Source organism: Mycetomoellerius zeteki, unplaced genomic scaffold (genome assembly GCF_001594055.1).
Source record: "Mycetomoellerius zeteki isolate Tzet28-1 unplaced genomic scaffold, Tzet1.0 scaffold316, whole genome shotgun sequence".
Taxonomy (NCBI): domain Eukaryota; kingdom Metazoa; phylum Arthropoda; class Insecta; order Hymenoptera; family Formicidae; genus Mycetomoellerius; species Mycetomoellerius zeteki.
In genome coordinates, this window is record NW_017257301.1 from 741128 (window position 1) to 763154 (window position 22027).

Genomic DNA, 22027 nt, shown 5'->3' on the forward strand with positions numbered 1-22027 from the left:
ATATGGATTGTATATACATATGAAGAAAAAATCAAAAAGATGCAATATACATATGGACAAAAAAATTTTTTAAACGCTGTTCTTTAAATAGGATGGTGAGAAGAAATAAATTATATCTCCATAATAAATAGAAGATTATTAAATTCTTGATGAATTTGGAAATATCAAAATTAAAATATTTTGATTAAAATTGTATTAAAATAATGTATGCGATATTTGGAATATTTTGTAGTTATGTTCAACGTGCTGAGAATGGACGTTCGAAATGTGAATTTTTTTACGACTTCAAAACAAATAATCGACGCGTACTAATTACTTGGCATTATCTGAGTATTACGTAAGGCGTGTCCCAGAGGCCGCGTTGCGTAATTAAATAAGTTATATGCGTATAAGGTTATATGACGGGGAACGGTAATCAACGCTTCTTTTAATAATATGTCGTTTAAATACTTTAATTGAGTCGCAATTGCGACGCAATTGCACGATTGTGCAATTAAATGGTGTTCCATTCGTCGTGGTAGGATGAACGCTTCGGACATCTTGCGACTTCCGAAATGAAAAATATAGGAATTCTTAGCACTTGATTCGCTCGCTTTGCTCGTACAGTTCCGGTTTTTCACGGCCACTGTTCTATAAATTATGATCGCTATCGCTTACAGTTAAAACATGCTATTGCTTCAAAAATACATTGTTATCGCTTCAAGTTAGAACACGTCGCGATACATATTAACTTATTTCGTGTCGCGATGGGAATTCTTCGTCAGAACGATACAATCTATTTATTTACAAATCTTCTAAAACGCTGAAAGACGTTTCTGTGGATGACTTAAAGACTGATGGTTTTTTAATGAGTTGAAATATCTTTCAGTTTTTAAACATTCATATTGTTTACTATTAAATTGACTAGGCACCTATTTATTTGCAGGAGGTTTATGATGTTTTGTGAAAAAAAACGTGATATATTCTAAAATTGCTAATTATCGTGTTGCTTCATAATCACCACACTTGTAGTTCACAGCCGTTACATGTGTACAGAAACATTACTAACAACTGTCTTTCGGAATTATTGTTAACAAATATATTTTTGTGAGTATTTCCCTCATTGCACCTCGCTTCTTGACATTATTTCATCATTTCTCAGTTTCGCGAGTCATCTCGAGTTATATAACACCATGAAGCAAGGCATTTGAATTGTTTTAACAGCGCAGAGTATCCAATCCTCTTGTCTCATAATGAGAAAAATCAGGGATTGTTAATAATTCTTTACGCCGTGTGTGTGTGTATATGTGTGCGTTTGTACTTGTGCGATGACTTTACTCCTATCTCAGATTTACTTAATCGAAACAATATGGTCTCTGTATCAAGTATATAAAGAAGAAAGCTAACGCTAAGAGCAGCGATCCGCTCAAATCACCCAGTGCCGTCAAATAGGGGATCGCCGAGTTATCTGGATCGATTTTGCACCTCCACATCGCGTGAATGATTATGTGTGCGGTGTACAACAGAAGCATTACCTGAAAAAATTTCCGTTATGACTTCGTTTCCGCAGTTCGCAAAATTGAAGTAAAATAATAAAATTGCGTGACTTACCTGAATAAAGGAAACAGTTACATAAAAGAATACAAAGTATGCATGTATCTTGCAATTGCCCGGGTTTAAAGCATTAGCGACGAAAACGAAGATCAGTTGACCAGGGACGGCCATAGCGAGGAGCAATCTTGCGGTTTTGGCATATATTGCTGTTTTAAAGAAGAAAAATCTTTAAATATCGAACTTCAAAAAATTCTAACATTAGAAATTTCAATATTAAAGTAATCTCTATTAGGAACGTATTAATTCCGATTATTATTTTCTTCTTCGTGGAGTTATACGTACATCCTACGAGGAGCGCGTGCCACGGGGTCACACAAATTTTGCTTTGCGATGGTAAAATTCCTAGGATAGAAGACTGGTGCATCATGGTTGACATTCGAGACGCTTGCACCGATACTAAGTTGCCGCCAATCCCGTTAATGACTGGTTGAAAGACTTCAGATCCTTTATAAGAGTCGATCATTCTTTCAAGAACTAAGCCACCTCCGCTAAAGACAAGATATTAACAGAAATAAATAAATGTAAAATATGATTATTAACATTATATACATTAAACAAAATAATAATCGAATTATAACTGATCTTTAGTTAGTCGCACGAAAATACATTGTTAAACAAAATGACTTCGGATCGTGGCGACCTCGCGCGACTAATTAAAGATTAATTGATAGCACGATTATGTAAGTTAAAAGGCAAAAATGAAAATTGATAATGAATTAATAATATAATCGTGAGAGAAAGAGATTGATTCGAATGTTCATGGATAAACGATTTGGAATAAAATCCCTCAGAAAACTAGCCTAAATAAATTAAGCCAATTTGGCTATACTAACCCACTGATCAGAAGAGCAGACAGGATGGGGACCCAGCCGGATTTTAATACTGTTTTCGTGTATTTATTCTTGAGCACGATTATAATCCAAATCGGCAAAAGCACTAAATACATTCCTAAAACGATGTACAGTACCCAAACTTCTATGTACAGCCTGTTGTAAAATTCCGATGCGACGGCAGAGAGAATACTGATGGACACGACGTCACCGATAGACGCGGCCAGAGGAGTCGCCAGATTGTCTGGGTTCATTTTGTATTTATAGGATATTATGATTACAGCGATCATAACGAAATCTGTGGAAGAAAAATAATTTTCTAAAGTAACAATTAAAAATTCGTTTCGTTGCATTCATAATAAAAAAATATTTAAAGATGGGTGATATTATTAAACACTAAATTCAACAGTTTAATAAATAAAAATCAAAGAACGAGAAAATTACAATAAAATAAGAACAACTTCCACTAGTTAAAAAATTTTAGAATGATAATGTTACAAATACATAGAGAAGGAGAAAAAATAGAAAAAAAATTATGTCTATAATAAATTGATCTTACAGTTAACGAAGCTAATTAACTGTAGTTAAGTTAACATTCTAATAACATATTTAACGCTTGCATGATTAGATAATTTGATGTTCTGCATGGTAATGAAATACAAGATTCATATTTTGTATTAGATATGAAAATTAATCATACATTACTTAAATCGCTAATCATTTCGAGCTTCATTAGAATATCGCGAACAAAAAATGAAATATTGATAAGTAACGTATATCAAAAATTAGAACGCGATAATACACAAATATATTTATCTACAAAAATATGGATTGTATAATGATACAGTATAATGATACAGCAGTCTATATTTCTTATTCTTTATGCATGAGTATATAATATTTCTTTTATTAAGAGCGTCCAAACGGAAACGTTTTTACAAGGAAGAAACACAGATCTTTCTATATATTTACGCGAACACAACGCACGCATAAAAAAAAGCATCATTTATGATCTCCAAGCATATCTTTATCATGTACGTTCTGCTATCATAAAAAGAGAATCTATTAATATAATGCGTGACGAACTGTAAGTTGCGATAGCAGACATTGTTAATGCTAATTGCTGATAAATGGCAAATGGATGGTTACTTCAAGGGAGTATCGATTTATGGAAGCTTAGTGCGGCGTAAAAGGTGTGCATTAGTCGGTGTTTAATAAGCATATTGGTGAGAGAATGGCTTACCCAAGATAAAACAGGAACTAGTCGCCGTGCACATACATGAGACCGTTAGCAGTAACGCGTGATTCCATTCGAAGCCGTTTCCATTGATCGCGCCTACCCCCATACCGAACAACGATAGACAGACAGCGGCGACGATCGCCTGGATCTGCACCAGGGCGATATTTCCGACGATCATCTTTATGATTTCCCGACGGTTGTTCATGTTGCCTAAATTCGCTTGGGTGCATAACCGCGATGCCAAACACATGTCGAGATTACCCTTCAGACCTTGCAGCGCTGTAGTCAAGATCAGTAGCTGGGGGACTTCTATAAAAGCGGGCATGTTCTGAAATTAGATACGTTGAGATTAGAACATATATGGATTGATATTTCATGACAGAAAAAAATTTATCATTATTTTGATTGCCATGTAAAATCTAGAAGAATATCACAACTCTTGAGAGAAAAGTGACACATGAAGCATAATACGTTGCTTATTCTTATCATAATAAATATATTATTGACAAGTCGATTTGTCATATCTGCTCATTTTAGAGAGAAGAGGCTTTAAAATATAATATATGAAATTACTATAAAACGTGATTATTTAGTTCTAAACTAATCGAAAGATTAAGGATAAATTCTTTGATAGCATATACCAATCATCCGTAATCTCTATCTGAAATCTACATGAGATCGGCATTAAAAATGTGAGCGTCAAGGTGCTTATACAATCGCGTTAGTTCTGCATTAAGATCGACATTGAATCCTATATTCCGCTATCGATAAAATGGATCGGAATAAATATTTAGAGGAATGTTAATTTTAACATTATCTTTGATAATAGTAAATTATTTTTCTATCTTTGGACGAGAATAAATATTTCTATTAAAGGACGTAAGAAAAAGATGAGAAGAAAAAAAGATTAGATTCTTCGGGGAAAACTCTTACCTTTGCCATTGTGAGGACACGACCGGCACCAATGGTCCCCATACCTGCGATTAAGAAGGGTACTGACACTTGTAGAATCGTGTGATACCATTTTTCATTTCTGATGTTCTTATTGCCTCCGTGACCGCTTGGGTCCTTACTACGTTCTGCATCAGGATCCAAAACAGTGTTCGACGAAATCGTGACTATGGAACTGCCGCTGGAGAGAGATCCATTTCCGTTTACTCCGTCGGGCGTGCCTTTCTTGTCCATTTGACCGCCGGGTGTCTTCAAGCCGGCTGTCGACGCATCGGTACATGTTAAGTAAAACACTCAACGAACAGTCGGGAATATTCAAGCGGAGTTCGCAATAAGTATCCTAAATAATTGGACCATGCTTTTGAAAGATACTATCGAGTTTTGTCGATTTGTTCGAACACAATAATTACTGACTACAAAATTTCTGGTTGATAATCTTTCTCTAAAAATGGAGAAAAAAAATGAAGATAAAAATGAGCATTTATGAACTGACGTTATACAATTCTTTTCCACATTGTAATTAACTCGCGCAACTAAGACTCACTCGACTGATTTTACGTGTGATTTAAGAGAGCAGGAAAAGCTCACTGACAATCGGTCTCCAGGTAGCTGTCAATATTTCCGCCGTCATCCCCATGTAAACAAACTTACGTTCCGTAAAGGTTTAGTAAACGGCGCGAGGCGATCTCTGAATGCGTCTTCGTTCCGCGTCGACGTTATAAACTGGCGCGAGTTTATGGTATCCTGAATTCCGACGATCGTAGAACGGTCAGGGAGTAAAAATCAACGATGAATTACTTCGCGTCGTAATTATTGTAATCACTGTTTTTTGTACTGTGTGATTTTTTCCCACTATATCCGCGATTTGTCACTGCAACGACAATTAATTCGTTCATTTCCTGCAAGTGTGAAGTAAACACGACTTTCGTAATGCAAAACGACAACGATATGTCATCGTTTGTCGAATACGTTGTCGGAATTTTAGTTCTAAATGGTACCGGATAAATTCTGCTACATCATAGCGTAAGTACCTATATTTTATTGAGAAAGTAAGTCCTTTCGTATATAGTATTCCACAGATTCTATTTAAGGAGCAGATTTTCAAAATGCGTTTTGTCCAAAATTTGTAATTTTCAGAAAACGAGTAAGAAAGAAACTACGCACACAAGAAAATTATGCACTTTACAGAAAATAACAATATGCCAAGTAGGATGTAAAATATTAAATAAAATTGCTAAACAATTGCTAAAAATGTTAAACAAATTGCATTTTGTTTGTTTCTAGTTAAAAAACATAATGCACTTTAAAGTCTATTTTTTCAGCATATTAATGATGAAAAAAAAATTTTTTCTGAACATCTCTTAGAGTAGCTTATAATATGAATCTTTCGACACTGAATACTACGCCACCGTTAATTAAAAAAATGAAATTTTGGACAAAACGCATTTTGAAAATCTGCTCCTCGTTTGTTAATTGCGCGAAATTCGTCGTGGCAGATAAATTCGTGTGTCATTCATGTAGTTTTCACGCTGACACGACATCGCATTTAGTCTGCATGAATATGTGCCTGTTATTTTTAAAAGGCCGTAATCCAATTTGATGACTAATTATTATTTTATACTCAAACAATTTTTTACGCAACAACAAATAAACAAGAATAAAAATAACAGCGAGAATGACGTCACGTAAAAGTTGATAAGTAAATTTTAAATTTTAAATGTACGAAATTATCTTGTATTCAAGCTAACTTGCATCTTAAATATTTATTTTTATACTTATTTTTTATTTTTACATCGACTGAGGCTCGAGCGTCAGGAAATAAAAAGTTTCGAGAGTACGCCTTATGAGATGTACTAGAGCTGATACTATGTTTTAATTCTATTCAAATAAATTCAAACTTCAATGCCACAGACACAAGGTTTGCCCGGATATAATAAGATTGCATATCTTCATTCGCGGTGATCGATACCATTATTGACGTAAGAATTTATATTATATAAGACGCAATAATATATGATGTCTAAACCGAACGGCTTTTCCTATGTAAATTTTCCAGTGACTTTTATCTTTTCTTGTTAATGTTGCGTAAGATTTTCGGGATTAGCATTTGATCGCATGAACATAGATGCATGCATGACCTCGTGTGTTAATCTCGTGACTTTTCTTACCGGCGACTTTCTTCACGAAGACAGGTTCCGGATTGATATCTACATTCTGCTTTTTGTCAGTGTTGTCGAATTTCAGCGTATAGTTGTCCTTGTCGTTCGGTATTGTTACACGAGGTATGTTGAAAACTTGGTCTCTGATTCTTCCAACGTTAGCGTTGTTCGCTTCACTAACATTATTATTTCGATTGTTGTTTATCGGCGTGAGACCAGTGCCGTTTATCAACGTCGGTTCAATCTCCGAGTCCGGAGAAGCGACCATATCTAAATGAAAACCAACGACTCAATTAAGCAAAAAACTCACTCCGATCTTTATTTGAGCTCTTCGAGAAATCCTTGACTTAGCCGAGAATCGCTTAAATAGAGAAACGCAACAGTTTCCGAAAAGGCAATTAATTTAATAATTGTAACGAAGCTTAAAACTTGATGATTAATGGAATTGGATTATTATATAAATGTAATTGCTCTGGTGGATTATAATAATTTATTATAAAATTGTTGAAAATTAATAGATTATAATAATTAAGATGCAATTATTAACAAAAGTTAACATATGTATTATATATATAAAACTATTTTTTTATTATAAGTGTTCATATTTTCAACGGTTTATTTGTCTTCGATAAGACACAATTGAGCGACTATGCACAATTGAAAAGTATGGAAATTAATTCGCAAATAGAAAACAAATTTAAAGTCTGAAGGAGATACATTTAAAGGAGCTCGAGTTATCAATGTATTTATAGTAAGTAATTACGAAAGTATTATATTATCTAAAACGAGACGGAATTTGCACAATTTTGAACACCGCTAAATTTCGAAATTCCGCAAAGGGTTTTAATGATTGTTTCCCTTAGTGCATTCATTGTAGTAAAATTTAGTATATACACATACCGAATTCGCTGTTGGCCTACGGTGTTGCAATAAATGCCTGTTCGGCAGACTTTAGGATCAACCTGAGATAATCTCACGTCGGATCTGCCTGTTTCTGCAATTTTCAACCTATAAAAATTGAAAATACGCAACGGCTCGTTAAAGATCATCCGGGCTATCAGGAAAACTGTTTGTCGTTACTGTCAGGTAACAGGTAATCAAATGGTTTGCGCGCGTTATCGAGAACTAGCGTATTAGCGATTTTAACACCGTTATCGCACTGGGCTTATCACGATTCGCGGCTATTGAAGCCATCGTAATTGCATATCTAGTCGAGACCATCGCGCTTATCGGGGGGAGAGGATAAAAAAATCGATTAACACGAGGTGAGTATAAAAATGCGAAGACAAGAGAAACAGGAGGTCAGGAATCCGAGAATCGCGATTACGCAAACGTATCGTTTGCGCACACTCTTCGAAACGTGAACTAGATACCGCAAAATTTTTTAGTTTAAATCCGATCCGCGTTTTTCGAGAACGGAAACTCGAAACTCACATTTGCTCGCCGCGAGGCATTCGCGAGGGTGAATTAAAATCGATAGTTTTATATAAAACTAATTGCTTGCCGATACCGGACGCGTAATTCGTAACCAATGAGAATGTTCACTAAACAGAAGCAGTTGATACCTAATCGCGACCAAGATGGTTTATGTGTTTTCGTACAATATGAGTTATGAGTAAAAATAGTCGCCCGTAAAAATAGAAGTTTATCGTTGGCGCGTGTTTCTACCTGTTGAAACTATTAGACAATGCGGCACTTGAGTTAAGTTAAAAATCCTGTAACAACACAGGTAATATGATGTTTAAGATAGGAATTCTGTAACAAGGAACAAAAGCAATTATTATTCATCGGTCCAAATTTCTTTGTTTACAATGTTTAAATTTCAATTCAAGCAGCAAATATAAATACACCGAGTGTGAGATAGGATAATAATTTTTAAAAGATATATAATTTTAGCAAGAATGGCATTTTTTCTCCACATACAAAAGTTTTAAGAAAATTACGTATGCACATCATATACTCTTTTGTTCTCATTTCTTTTGTTTTATTTATTTTGTTTTTTTCACATATTTTTCAATAAGGAAAAAAAGATTCTGCTCTGTTGCAGTCTTTCGTGCAACGCTCAACCTATTTAAATGCATTGCCGCTTATCAGATGATATTTTTCAATGGCAAGCTGAAGTAGCTGAAGTAGCCTTTCTTTATAAAGCATCGTTGATATTTCTTAATAGTTCGTCAAAGGTAATTGATAGCGATAATCGTGAATAGTCAAGTCGTTGCTCCGACCGGAGGGCTTGATGCTTCTGATACTTTATGTAACGCAATATGCAGAATCAGCGGGAGCGTCGCTATTAATCTGATCACACGTTTGGGGTGATAGAAGCAACCGAAGCTCTCTCTCGTATCGCGACTTAATCTGATCGCACGTGTCATGGGAACTGAATTACGTTTGCGTTTGCGAAAAAGGGACGCGTGCGCCTTTTGCTACGTCTGCCTACGGTTTGTAGCTCTCGATTCGCAAAAATCTAGGAGAAGTCCGATTTAGATCGATCCGAGTAAATCGCGCGAACAGTTGATGACGATTTGTCAAATTTTTAGATGATTATTAATCAAGGATTGACGGAGGGATAAATTATAATTACGAAAGTATAGATAGAAAAAATAATAGGTAACGTAAAATAAGATAATCAATGCTATTAATCCAAGAAATTTGATCTTCATATTTTTGCATTATATATGTGTCAAATTTAATTTAATGAACAAATAAATGAACAAAATGATGGTTATCAGTTAATTTTGATAGATTGCTTATGACGTTAATTATTATATTTATTATAACTTTAATTTGATAACCAACAAAATAAGTAATCGATGTTCACAAAATTAAATTTGATAGATCGCTATTCCTAATATAATTTTGTTTTAACGTATGTGTATTCTTATATTTAATCGTAATTTTTTATCTATATCTGTTTCTTTAATTCATATAGGTACCATACGAAATTTGATGCTATAACTATGCATAGTAATTCAAACTTTGTGCTCGATCTTGCGTTTTGATTAGAGGTACAATTATATCGATAATTTTAAAAATTATTGTATTAAAAGAATATTTTGATATAGTACTTATGCTATATTATAATTTTATCTGATATAATTCTCACGACGACATAGCAAACGGTATTCAGATAAATAATATTCGCGTAAACAGATAAATAATATTCTTTCATTTTAGACTTTGTTCAAGATTAATTGTGTGCTGAAAATTGCGGTATCGTGCGAGATAATCATTTCGTACGTGTGTTTTGCACAAAAATTTTTCGTCATTCGAAGTTTCCTCATCTTGACACATCCCCTCGTAAAGCCATTAATACTAATTACTCAGCAAGGCGCATTATTACGATAGATAAAGTATAGTTGCATGTAAATTTTGAAAAATACTTTAAATCAGTTTGCAAATTAAATTTATCTTAACTTTCAAAAATTATCCCAACTACGTTATTTATTTAATTTTTATCTACTCGCGTTTCTAAAAACAAACTTTACGAGTTACAAATTGTGCGTCCTAATTTAAGCAATTTCGTTCATTTTATATTTATTTGGAATTTGTCGAAATTTGATATTTCTTGTTGTATGCGCTAAAATGATCAAGTAATTCAGCCATTTAACTTTTGCTGTACATAAAGATTCGCGAGCACTTTCGTGGGGGTCAAGTTTAGTTGCATTTTTCAGGGTCAAAGCACGAAAATTTCTCGGTTATACTTATCAGTGATCAGTCGTACACCTATCTGACCGTTGGAACTTTGCAACAATTCAACAATAAAGCTCTTAGGATTATACCAATTATATTGATAAAAAAAAACAAAGATTATCCAGATATCATGGTTTGTTACTTACGCAGAAAGCTCACATCGAATTTGCGCCAGCGTGTCGAAGTTCACTGATGAAATACTTGTTCTTGGAGAATTCGTCGACGTTGAGGATGGTATCAGTAGCCTGGATGATAGCCTCGATACCAATTCGCGAGCAAATGTTCTGCGGTCTTGAAGTTCTATGCGTGTTCTTTCGCGAGACTCACGTGAAGCAGCTCGCGACAAGTTCGAATACTCTGTTGGGATTTCCAGCGTTGTTAAGTGTCGTGCACTAGTCAAAAAGAGTCCAGTTAGCGTGCGTTTGATCTAGTTGGAGCGCACAGAGGTGTCCGCGTGTCGCGCACGGTTTGGCTTGACTGATAAAAGGAAGCAGTTCGATTGTCAGTAGATACTCCTACTCGTGTCCTCGTCTGGGCGCTCGTACGTCTACCTCGTCGTGTCGACGTATGCCATGCACGTGCGCTATCTCGTCGGCGATAGGTGGGAGCCCGATCCTAAGGCGAATCGCGTGTGCTTAAAGATCGATTCGCGAGCGACTCGGAAATTCAGACTTCTCCGCCTGACCTTTATACGAAGGATTACCGGAGAACAAAGCGTTAATTAGGAATTACGGGATTTACGTTGAGATGTGGGGATGTATTTACGCAATCTACAGAATCCAGATTATTTTTTCTGAGAAAAAAGATATATAATGGATGTTTAACACGTTGTTTGCCTAGCGATTTTTGTGTGTCTTATCGTGTATGCTAAACTATCGTTATCAAATAATGATAAATTATTATGTAATATACCTTTATGAATATATTTACGTTATTAAAAATCTTACATTAATTTATATAAAATAATTAAAATTAAAACGAGAAATCAAGTATTTATTAAAAATTCGTTCATAAGCCTTTTTTTATTTTTATACTGTTTTAAATGTATTTATTACAAACATTAATTTTTTATAAGTACTTAAAAAATTTGAATTTGGACGTCCGTCAAATATTAATAACCATTATGGCAATTAACGTGTTAATTTAAAATAGTATTTTCCCATGCTACGACACATTGGCGAGTTAATGTTTCCACAGTAAAAAGCATTGAAAGGATTATTGATTCCTAAAGTGAACTACTCAATCGAATCTCGACGACAGTTTATTCGTAAAATTTGTTAAAACCTTTTCTCTGAAAACATAATTTGGAGTAATTTATAAAAATAGTTTATAAAAATTATTAAAAATTGGCACAAATAATATCAGTAATTGAATAATATATTATCGTTTATTTTCTAAATGAAATTCTATTGCGAGAATCAATTTATGATCAATCGATAACTTTAAGCATAAAATGCGATTTCATAACGGAAGTTAAAAATAGAAGAAAACTGATTACTGTATACTATTAATAAACTAAAACCTTGTCAGGTACATTTATAAAGTATTGGGAATACTATCGATAAATTATGATCGTTTAAATGTACATATTTTTATTTCCTTGATGAGTAATGTAGAGTCAATTAGATTTAGTATCAAGACTTAGGTCGCGTACTATTATTCAATCAATCATTTGAATATGCAAATCACTCGTTAGTATTCCTTCCATTGACAAATCTCATTCTTAAAAGATACGAATGTACATGTACGAGGTCTTTACACGTTTTACAAGTATTTAACCTTTCAAATTATTTTATAGGAAGATCCTTGTTGTAAGCCTTCGGTTTATATATAAAAGGAAAATTTTCTTCAACGAAAACAGATAGAATAAACACATTGTCGATGACTTGCATGCTTGACATGCCTGAATTGCGTGTCTTTAATTATCTTTTGCCGATACCGAATGCCAAGCGCGTAAATCTTTTATTACTCCGCGACTACGAAAGGCGTTGATGATTACTATTTAAGTGTGACGTAAGTGTTTGCGTCACGTGAATCGTTAATCAAGTTTTAGGATATTTACTTTGAGGCAGTCGTCAATGCGCCACGAAAAGTGAGTCAGTAGTAGATTTGCGAACTGTTGCATACGCGACGCGATGTAATATTTTTAAAAATGCGAACTAAATAAAAATACTGACCTCTCTCTTGGCTAAGCTTCACGACGACGCGAGGTTGAAGTTTCAAGCAGAGAGTGACTTTTCAGCTGCGATGTAGCTACTACGAAAGACGAATGGAAACTAAAGCCTAAGACTCAGTTTATTAGGAAGAAGGGAATTTATGTAAAAGAAAAATAAATGACACGACGAATAACAATCTGTCATGTTAACCATTGATGCTATATTTATGATCCTAAACCTTTTCTTTTTCTAAAAGAAAAGCCTTTTTATAGAAAAGGCCTTTCTTTTAAAAAATACAACAACCGGATGAAGGTTGAATACCATCAAAGATTTTAATACCATTAAAGAATCTATATCGGTAAGAGATTAGAAACAAATTTTTTTCGGATTCTGAGAAAAGGTTGACATTTACAAATTTTCTTCGATTTTCAGAAAAAATAGAAATTTTTTTTTCTTTAACCTACATATATTTCCTTGTTACAATTTCTTGTTTACGTAAAGTATATATTTTGTCGAATCTTATAAAAAGTTTTTTGCCATTAAAAATTGATCAATATTGAAAAAGGTAACTTTTCTTCATTGGAAATACAAGCACTTGAAAAGACTGATGTTTAAAGGACTTCAAGTCGTTAATATCTTTACTTGAATGTTATCTTAAACTTTCTAATTTTTATCTTTTGAAATACAAACAGTAATAATAGTAATATGTGTGCGCATATACATATGTGAATGCAGTTATGACCTGTTGTACTCTATTTATGCCGAGAAAATCGATCCGTTGGCAGGTAGTTTCATTTTTGTCACATTTAGGGCCGGTTTTGTTCCATCTTCGAATAATCTCATGGGAGTCCACAGCGGGAGGGGTATTCCCCCCCCTAGTCGAGAGATGCGTGTTGAATAAAAGCACGTGTTGGTGGGGTTAAAATTTAAAAATACAAAAACATTCTGGTGAAAAAATTTCCCTGAAATTATTCTACGTTTTGGAACATTTTAGCGAAATTGTTCAAAATTTGCTGAAATTTCTCTGAAACTTTTACTGAAATTTGTCTAAAATTTTGCTAAAATTTTGCTGAAAATGAATTTTTCAACTAAAAATCGCTGAAATTAAATTAAAATTTTTCTAACATACTGAAATTTGTTGAAAAATGTTCTAAAACATGAAATAACTTCAGCGAAATTTTTCCATCCGGGTACAAAAAAAAATAAAAAACTCCAAAAAACGAAATATCTTTCTCGACATGCACCTCCCTTGTCGTGATGAGGAAGTTCTTAATTAAAAAGTAAAAGGTGTACACATTAGAAATGAATAAGTGACGAAAAAAAAGTCATTAACTCGACACTTGCATTGTAGGGGTTATGGGGTCACCAAGGAAGAAAATATTTGAACATTTTTTCCTTACATGTGGCAAGACTGTCCCCCTTAGAAAAAATCCTGTGGACGCCCAAAAAATTTTTCTAACATACTGAAATTTGTTGAAAAATGTTCTAAAACATGAAATAACTTCAGCGAAATTTTTCCATCCGGGTACAAAAAAAAATAAAAAACTCCAAAAAACGAAATATCTTTCTCGACATGCACCTCCCTTGTCGTGATGAGGAAGTTCTTAATTAAAAAGTAAAAGGTGTACACATTAGAAATGAATAAGTGACGAAAAAAAAGTCATTAACTCGACACTTGCATTGTAGGGGTTATGGGGTCACCAAGGAAGAAAATATTTGAACATTTTTTCCTTACATGTGGCAAGACTGTCCCCCTTAGAAAAAATCCTGTGGACGCCCATGAATAAACTGTAGTAATTTACCTACTACCTACTGGATAAACAAAAGATTAAAAGAGTAAGAGCGTAAAAGAGTAAGAGAGTAAGACAGTGAGCTAAAGTTTACCTGAAGGTGAAAGAACCCAGCCTTAGACCCGTTTTCACGATATATGGTTACCTAAAGATTAAAGTTATGGGGTCACCAAGGAAGAAAATATTTGAACATTTTTTCCTTACATGTGGCAAGACTGTCCCCCTTAGAAAAAATCCTGTGGACGCCCATGAATAAACTGTAGTAATTTACCTACTACCTACTGGATAAACAAAAGATTAAAAGAGTAAGAGCGTAAAAGAGTAAGAGAGTAAGACAGTGAGCTAAAGTTTACCTGAAGGTGAAAGAACCCAGCCTTAGACCCGTTTTCACGATATATGGTTACCTAAAGATTAAAGGTTACCAAGAAATTCATAAATGAATTTCATTGATGAATCTCTTGAAAGTCTTTAATCTTAAGGTAACCATATATTGTGAAAACGTGAGCCTTAAACTCATTTAATTTTTCAAACAATTTTTCAATAAAATCTGAAAAAGTCGAAATATCTTTCAAACATTATATACTTTTAGAAAAAAATCAATTTTCTTCACCTTTTAAAATAAAGATAGATATTTAATTCTTTTATAGTTAAGAGGGATTTTTGGAAGCATTATCAGAAGTCATTAAAATTATGAATAAAGGGCCTACACAACATATACATAAAATCGTATTATAAATAACAATAAATTAATGAAATGTCAGAATGTTGCACCACGTCATTCTGTGTATGTCTCACATAAAGTTTACGTTAACTTTAAGTCCACTCGTTAATCAAACGATATGTACGAGTCCTATCCTTCTGTATATATGTTCCAATGAATATTGTATCACCCGCAACGTCTGCAACGCGATCGGTAAACCAGACACGCAAACATAATTTTACGCAAGCACTCATGGTTATCTCGTGACCGTCAAAAACGGGGAAACACCGCGTCTAAGTATCACAGAAACGCTCGTAGATCATCTCCTAGGTCTCCCTGCATTATTACACACCGGCGATTACGTCCGTGTCGTCATCCGGCGGCAGCGATCATTTTGGCCTGCGAATGGTCATTAACGAATGACAATTACCTGTTAAGTTTGACTGACAATTTTGATTGGCAACTGTGTATGTAACTTGACCGGAACTTAGAAACGCGCATTTAAGAAAGATTATCTTGTAATGTGACATACTTGTGAATCCTTTTTTGTTCTTGTAAGAGCAATATTGTCTAAAATTTTGGATTATTATTGATAATTTCGGCATTGATATGATCGCTAATAATAAGATTTTAATTATTATTAAGAGTTAACTTTTTATTTTCTTATTTGTTGTAACTTTTTGTTGAAGTTTGATGAAAAATACATTTTGTAAAATAAGAATTGATTGTTCAGGGAAACATATATACGTCAGAAACAAAGAAATTTTTACTAGAAATTCTAGAAATCTGAGGGAAAACCCATCGATTAAATGATGTTAATTTCTGTCATATAATGAGACGTTAAATGATAAAATTTTCTCGCTAATAATGCCTAGTGAAATTATTTTAAATGACCTATAAATTGGTTTAATTATATGTAAATGTCTCCAAGAAAAAATTACACTTTTTTTTTTCAAATTAAAAAATATGACAATAAGCTGTTCATATACTGCAAGCGTTTTGAATTAATGTGAGTGGTAATTTTGTCTGTAAGATATATAAATGAGTATTTGAGATAAAGCTCACACACACATATACGTCAAAACAAGGAAATGGTGACATCAGATGGACATGATATTGTATGTTATCTGAAATCTATGAACTCGTCGATTCGTTGCTATTCTTAGCCTCGTGAATGTTCGGTAACATTGTTAAATACAGACGAATTTTTAATTAAATGGATTTTTCATGTCAAGTTATGATATTCGCTGTGATAAATTATTGTTGAAGTAACGAGTCCACTAATCGGGATTGCACTGGTATCGATCGGACATCCTTGGCTGCGATTGCAATGTGACTCTGATATCCATCTGTAGAAAGTATTTTCTCGCATGTTCATCGCGACACACGCTTGCACAATGCGAAAAATATTTTCTTGCGTAACACCAAACGGTTAATACACGGTTAATGGAACATAAAACAACATGATAGCACGATCGAGACTCAGAACGTGAAATTCAAGACGTCGATCGACATTATTAAGCTCATTGGTGCAATAGAGTTGATTTATCTATGATCAAATAATAATAAACCGCGAGCTAGTTCGGCTATTTACCGCAATATTTGAATTGTTTGAAATGTGATTTAAACTGTATTATCTCCATTTTGAGAGATACAAAGATTTATGATTGAATTCTACATATAATACAGAAAATTTTAGAATTTTTCCTAATAATTATTAAATAGAAAATTTCTTCATATATTTTGTACATCAAATTTTATTAAGTTTTTAATATAAAAAAAATTAAATTATTTTATCACAACACTTTTTAAGCTTCTATGAGAAATATTAAAAACTTTCGAATTAACTAAATTGCGAATATAATAATAAGAAACTAATTTTATGGATATTTGCAAATAAATAAAATTTAAATAAAAATTACAAGAAATGTCGATTTGGAATTCTAAATATATTTTAGTATAAATTGTATTTCACAATATTTGAAATCGCATTTCACTGTCGATGATTTGCACGTGTATACCCGACTTATGATATACTTTACAATCGTATTTACTGAAGGAAAATGAGCCTGAGGTATTCATTTACAGCCGTCTAGACTTCAGAGCGGGCGATAAAGCAGTTGTAAAATATGTTTACATTGTATAGCATTCAGCGTGCCGAGCTACGTAAACGAGAAGTATGATATGTACGACTTTCGCAATAGTGATATAAAGGATTTTCAACGACGATAAATGTATATAGTATAGCACAAAATAGACCTTTAGTTATCTGAATATCATTCTAATTATTGATATATTCTATTAATCTTAAGGTGAGGGCACTAGGATGACGGGTTGGAAAATAAAATTGATTTTGGCATGCAATTGTGTTGTTAATAAATTATATACGGAACAGATATATAAAACATTAAAAAAAGCCCTGCGTCCTTCACAGTTGATATAAAATTTATATGTATCTGAAACAAATGATTTTGGTATCATTTTAATCTTAAATGATATCGCTATCGTAGCTTTTTTAAAAATAATAATTTTTAACAGACTGATGATCATCTAAAGTTGAAGCTTTTTCATTAAAATCGTAACCTACAATCTTAGATGGACATTTTAAAGTTAAAAATTTGTTTTTTTAAAAAATCTACGATCAAAAGATAGCGATATCATTTGAGATTAAAATGATACCAAAATTATTTGTTTCAGATGCTTATAAATAAAGATTCTATGTTAACTATGAAGAACGCAAGGCTTTTTTAAATGTTTTATATCTTCGCTATAAATTAATATTTTTAATTATTATAATTTTTTTAATATGTAGTATAAAATATAAACTTAAATTCATATCAGATTAAATAATAATAATATAATATATAATATAGTCCATATAATATTTATTAACAACACAATTGAGGGGATTGGCCGAATAAAGGCACAATTCTACTTAGGTTCTTTTTCCGGAGATTAGCGCAAATAAACAAAGAATTGATGTTGCTTACATTAGTTAAATATAAACGTGTTTCAATTGCCCTGTGTTGGTGAAAATTATATGATCTATAAAAAAAGGGCATAAATGATTTAAAATTATTAATAAGATTTTTACCAGACACTGAATGAAAATGGTACAACAATAATGTGTTTTCATTACAACATATTTATGTTAAAAAATCTTACGAAAATTCATCAGATGATGATTGAACATTATTTCAATTAATTTTGTACAAATAAAAGTAAAATGTATTTCATATTCACTTTGTATTTCATCTAGAAGAATGTGAAAATAAAAAACAGTTCATAGTCTTTTCTTTCTGTCGATTCTTACAATATTATGATCAATATTCGGAAAAAGGGACTAAGTGCATTTTATAAATTGCGAATAACTTTTTAAATATTGATCATAATAGAGAAATATTATAACATATAACTTCTCAAAGACATTATATAAATATATATATATAACATTTAATATTGTTCCCACCTTGGTGGAAATCTCCTCATGATAGGAAGATTTGGAATATTTTTATGGATATATACCCTTTTAAAAAATCTAAAATGGGTATTTATCCATAAATGACCCATGGGTCATGGGCATTTTTGGAACTACCTATGAGGAAATTTCCACTAGGGCATTTGTGGTATAATAAAAAAGTAACAAGTTATTTTAATTTTTATCAAAATCAAGATTTTGTAATTAAGCCTTTACCTATTCCGCCCAATTGTTCGCCAAAGTCAATTCTATTTTTCGACTTGTCATTTGTCCTGGTGTCCCTTTTTAAGTATGTCATTCGGTCACGGTAAATAATTTTCAACAACGATAAATGTCGATAACACACCGAAAGTAGATCGTTAATTATCTGAATATCATTCTAATTATTGATATGTTCTAGTAATCTTAAGTATGTCATTCGGTCACGGTAATTGATAATATTCGTGCCTTCTAAAAAATAAAGTTACGCAATTAAATTATATAATGTATTCATGCCACATTCCTGTATTTTTTATCTCGAAAATATATATTTGAAATTCCCCTATTTCTAGATAATAAGTCGCATTTGAAAGATTACTAAGGGGAATCTACAATAATAAAATTTTTGAAACGAGAATTCCGTGCTCGCGTCTTCCGCTTGTCCTGTTTTATTTCACGCGATGTAAGATAACAATAAAAGCCGAAGTATGGTCGCTCGATGAATATAAATGTAAATATATAAATATAAATATGGAGCTAAGCGTTATATTTACGATTATTATTGTACTAATTCTCAAGATGAGCACGCGTTTTCCTGTTTATTTTCCGCTTATTTTCCTAGCGGGATAAGCAGTTCAATTTCTTACGGACGATATCAAGGAAGATACGCGACACGACGTACTATTTCTCTCTGGAAATTGTATATCCAACCGCGGTCAAAGACTCAGATACTCGACGGAGATACTCGACAGGTGGTCACGCGTTTATTTCATGATTAGGTAAAATATTACAGAGAAGTTTGTTGAATCTCCGATGCCGGACGTCTAGTGTCGAAGGGAACGCACACTCGATTGTGGTCACGTGGTAATTTTTTCTTGGTGATTAATAATAACAATGCCATCAACGTTTCTGCGAATATTTGTTGTATTACATCATAGTGTCTGCTGATCTGCTGATATCGCTCTTCGTGCGTGTTTGTAATGTAATTTTGCAGAAACAGTTATCTCTCGTACGGTAACGAACAAATTCAATGTATTGAACATGTTTTCAAACGTGGTTTGCAATTGGACGCACAAGATCGGAATTCTTCGCGCGTCATTGTGCCATTGATAAGATTCCTGGACTGAAGTGAATGTGACCTGAAATGTGCAAGGGAAATACTCCGATAGGAATGAGATACGATTTCATCGCATATCGTTGAGATCGCGCGAGAAAACTTCGATTTGATGACTTTTACATGCGAGATAAATAATTAAAAGTTAAACTTCTGTTTATAATTAAAACTTAGTCAGAAATGATTGGTCGGATCGATGTCGATCGATTGATATTATTAATATTGATCGACGTTGATTCGACTAATTATTTCAAGCGGGAAAGTATTTAAAAAATTGAGTAAGTAAATTGAGTAATGTAATACAATATTTATATACAGGGTGATTTTAATCTATCTCATTTTAATCTATCAAATATTTCCGTTCCCTTGAATTTTACAAGAAAATGTTTCAGACAAAAGTTATATGATTTCAAGGAGACCATAAAATGAAACATTGGTTTGACCTTGGATAGTCGCTTAAAGGTCACATGAAGGTCATCTTCAATTTCTTAAATTAAACCCACTACTTTTCATTACATATGCTTGTAGCTTACCTCGAGAGCTTTCCAAAACACTATAATAAAATATTTTTTCATTAAGTATTTTTCGAGTTATAAGGTTCGAAAGTTACAATACAGCCGACATTAGCATTACGTAAGTTGTCCGACCGACGACTAAAACCTCTTGAATGTTGTTCAGGATCATGTCTTGGATAACATTTGTCAAGATCAAGGCCATTGCAGGCTCTTATTTTCATTTTTGCACTAAAAATTCATTTTTACGTAAAAATGAAAATAAGAGGTACAGCCCTTATAACTCGAAAAATACTTTTAATGAAAAAATATTTTATTATAATGTTTTGGAAAGCTCTCGAGATAAGCTATAAGAATATGTAATGAAAAGTAGTGGGTTTAATTTAAGAAATTGAAGATGATCTTCGTATGACCTTTTAAGCGACTATCCAAGGTCAAACCAATGGTTCCATTTTGTGGCCTCCTTGAAACCATATAACTTTTGTCTGAAACATTTTCTTGTAAATGCAAGGAAACGGAAATGTTTGAGGTAATAGATTAAAATGGGTCACCCTTATAGATACACAATTCTTTCGAAGAAATTATATACATTATTGTATAATTATTATATATTAATTATTTAAAAGATATATAGTTGTATAAATTTTTCGAAATGGATACGAATTAAAAGATTTGAAAATCAATCGGTTTCTGTAATAAATTGAAGTTTTTGCGTTTATAAGTCTGGAAAACCAAATTCGGCGCGCAGTTTGAAGGACTACAAATATGACATTATCCCAGTCATAGCATATATATAATTCACATTAAAATTATTTAAAGCATTCTGACTCCGACCGGTATAGTTTATCGATTCTAGTTTATCGATTGTGTTCTCATATATACGATCTAAAAATGAGATTCTTATTATTTAAAGTTTTTTGTAATTTATTTTCCGCAAAAAATGTAACGACGATATTTTCTGTAAAAAAAGAATCACGAATACGTCTCCAAGTTTGTTACGTAAACAGGAAATTGTCTTCTATCGCTTATTGCATCAATGAAAGGAACATGAAAAATATAATCATGTTTGATATTATAGATATATATATGTATATAGGAGAGAAAAAGATACACATTACCGGATTTTTATCGTCAACTATTCAATATAGTAAAGATTAATCGTAATTCTGACGTAAATGATTTGACGTAAACGATTAATCTCTTTTGTCGTTATTGCTACTTGTTATGTCGGTTTTATCTCAGGTGTTGTGTGTGTGTGTGTGTGTGTGTTGCGTTGTTGTGATTTATCATAATTTTTATCGACATTCTTCTACTTTAATGTATAGAAGTATCACTTTATTTGATAATTGTTTATTCCTATAACATTATCATCTAGGTTAAGTAAATCGTTATAATACAACAAATAATAATAAAACTCAGATTTAGAAGTATTCGCTGAAATTTAATTTATCACATAGAATTCCACTATATTATATTATATAAATAGACTTACGTTATTCTTCTAAATTCTTGTAGTTGCCTTTTCGTTATGTTATATTTATTTCCTCCTATACGATTCTTAAGAATGTAGGTCAAGATTTCTTTTAAAATCATTTATAAAAATATGTAATTGGGGG

The 22027-nt window shown here is 32.7% G+C and overlaps 1 protein-coding gene across 1 annotated transcript; it reads right to left on the reverse strand.

Annotated features, from left to right (window-relative positions):
- Nucleotides 1–200: 200 nt before the first annotated feature.
- On the reverse strand, nucleotides 201–11107 carry LOC108724973 (solute carrier family 41 member 3). The gene is made up of 9 exons (XM_018451716.1): nucleotides 10610–11107; nucleotides 7674–7781; nucleotides 6783–7043; nucleotides 4597–4874; nucleotides 3667–3991; nucleotides 2427–2721; nucleotides 1876–2081; nucleotides 1591–1739; nucleotides 201–1514 (listed from the first exon to the last, which is right to left on the reverse strand). The coding sequence occupies exons 3-9, from the start codon at nucleotides 7039–7041 to the stop codon at nucleotides 1335–1337; spliced, it is 1692 nt and encodes a 563-aa protein (XP_018307218.1). The 5' UTR covers nucleotides 7042–7043; nucleotides 7674–7781; nucleotides 10610–11107; the 3' UTR covers nucleotides 201–1334.
- Between the last annotated feature and the right edge of the window lie 10920 nt (nucleotides 11108–22027).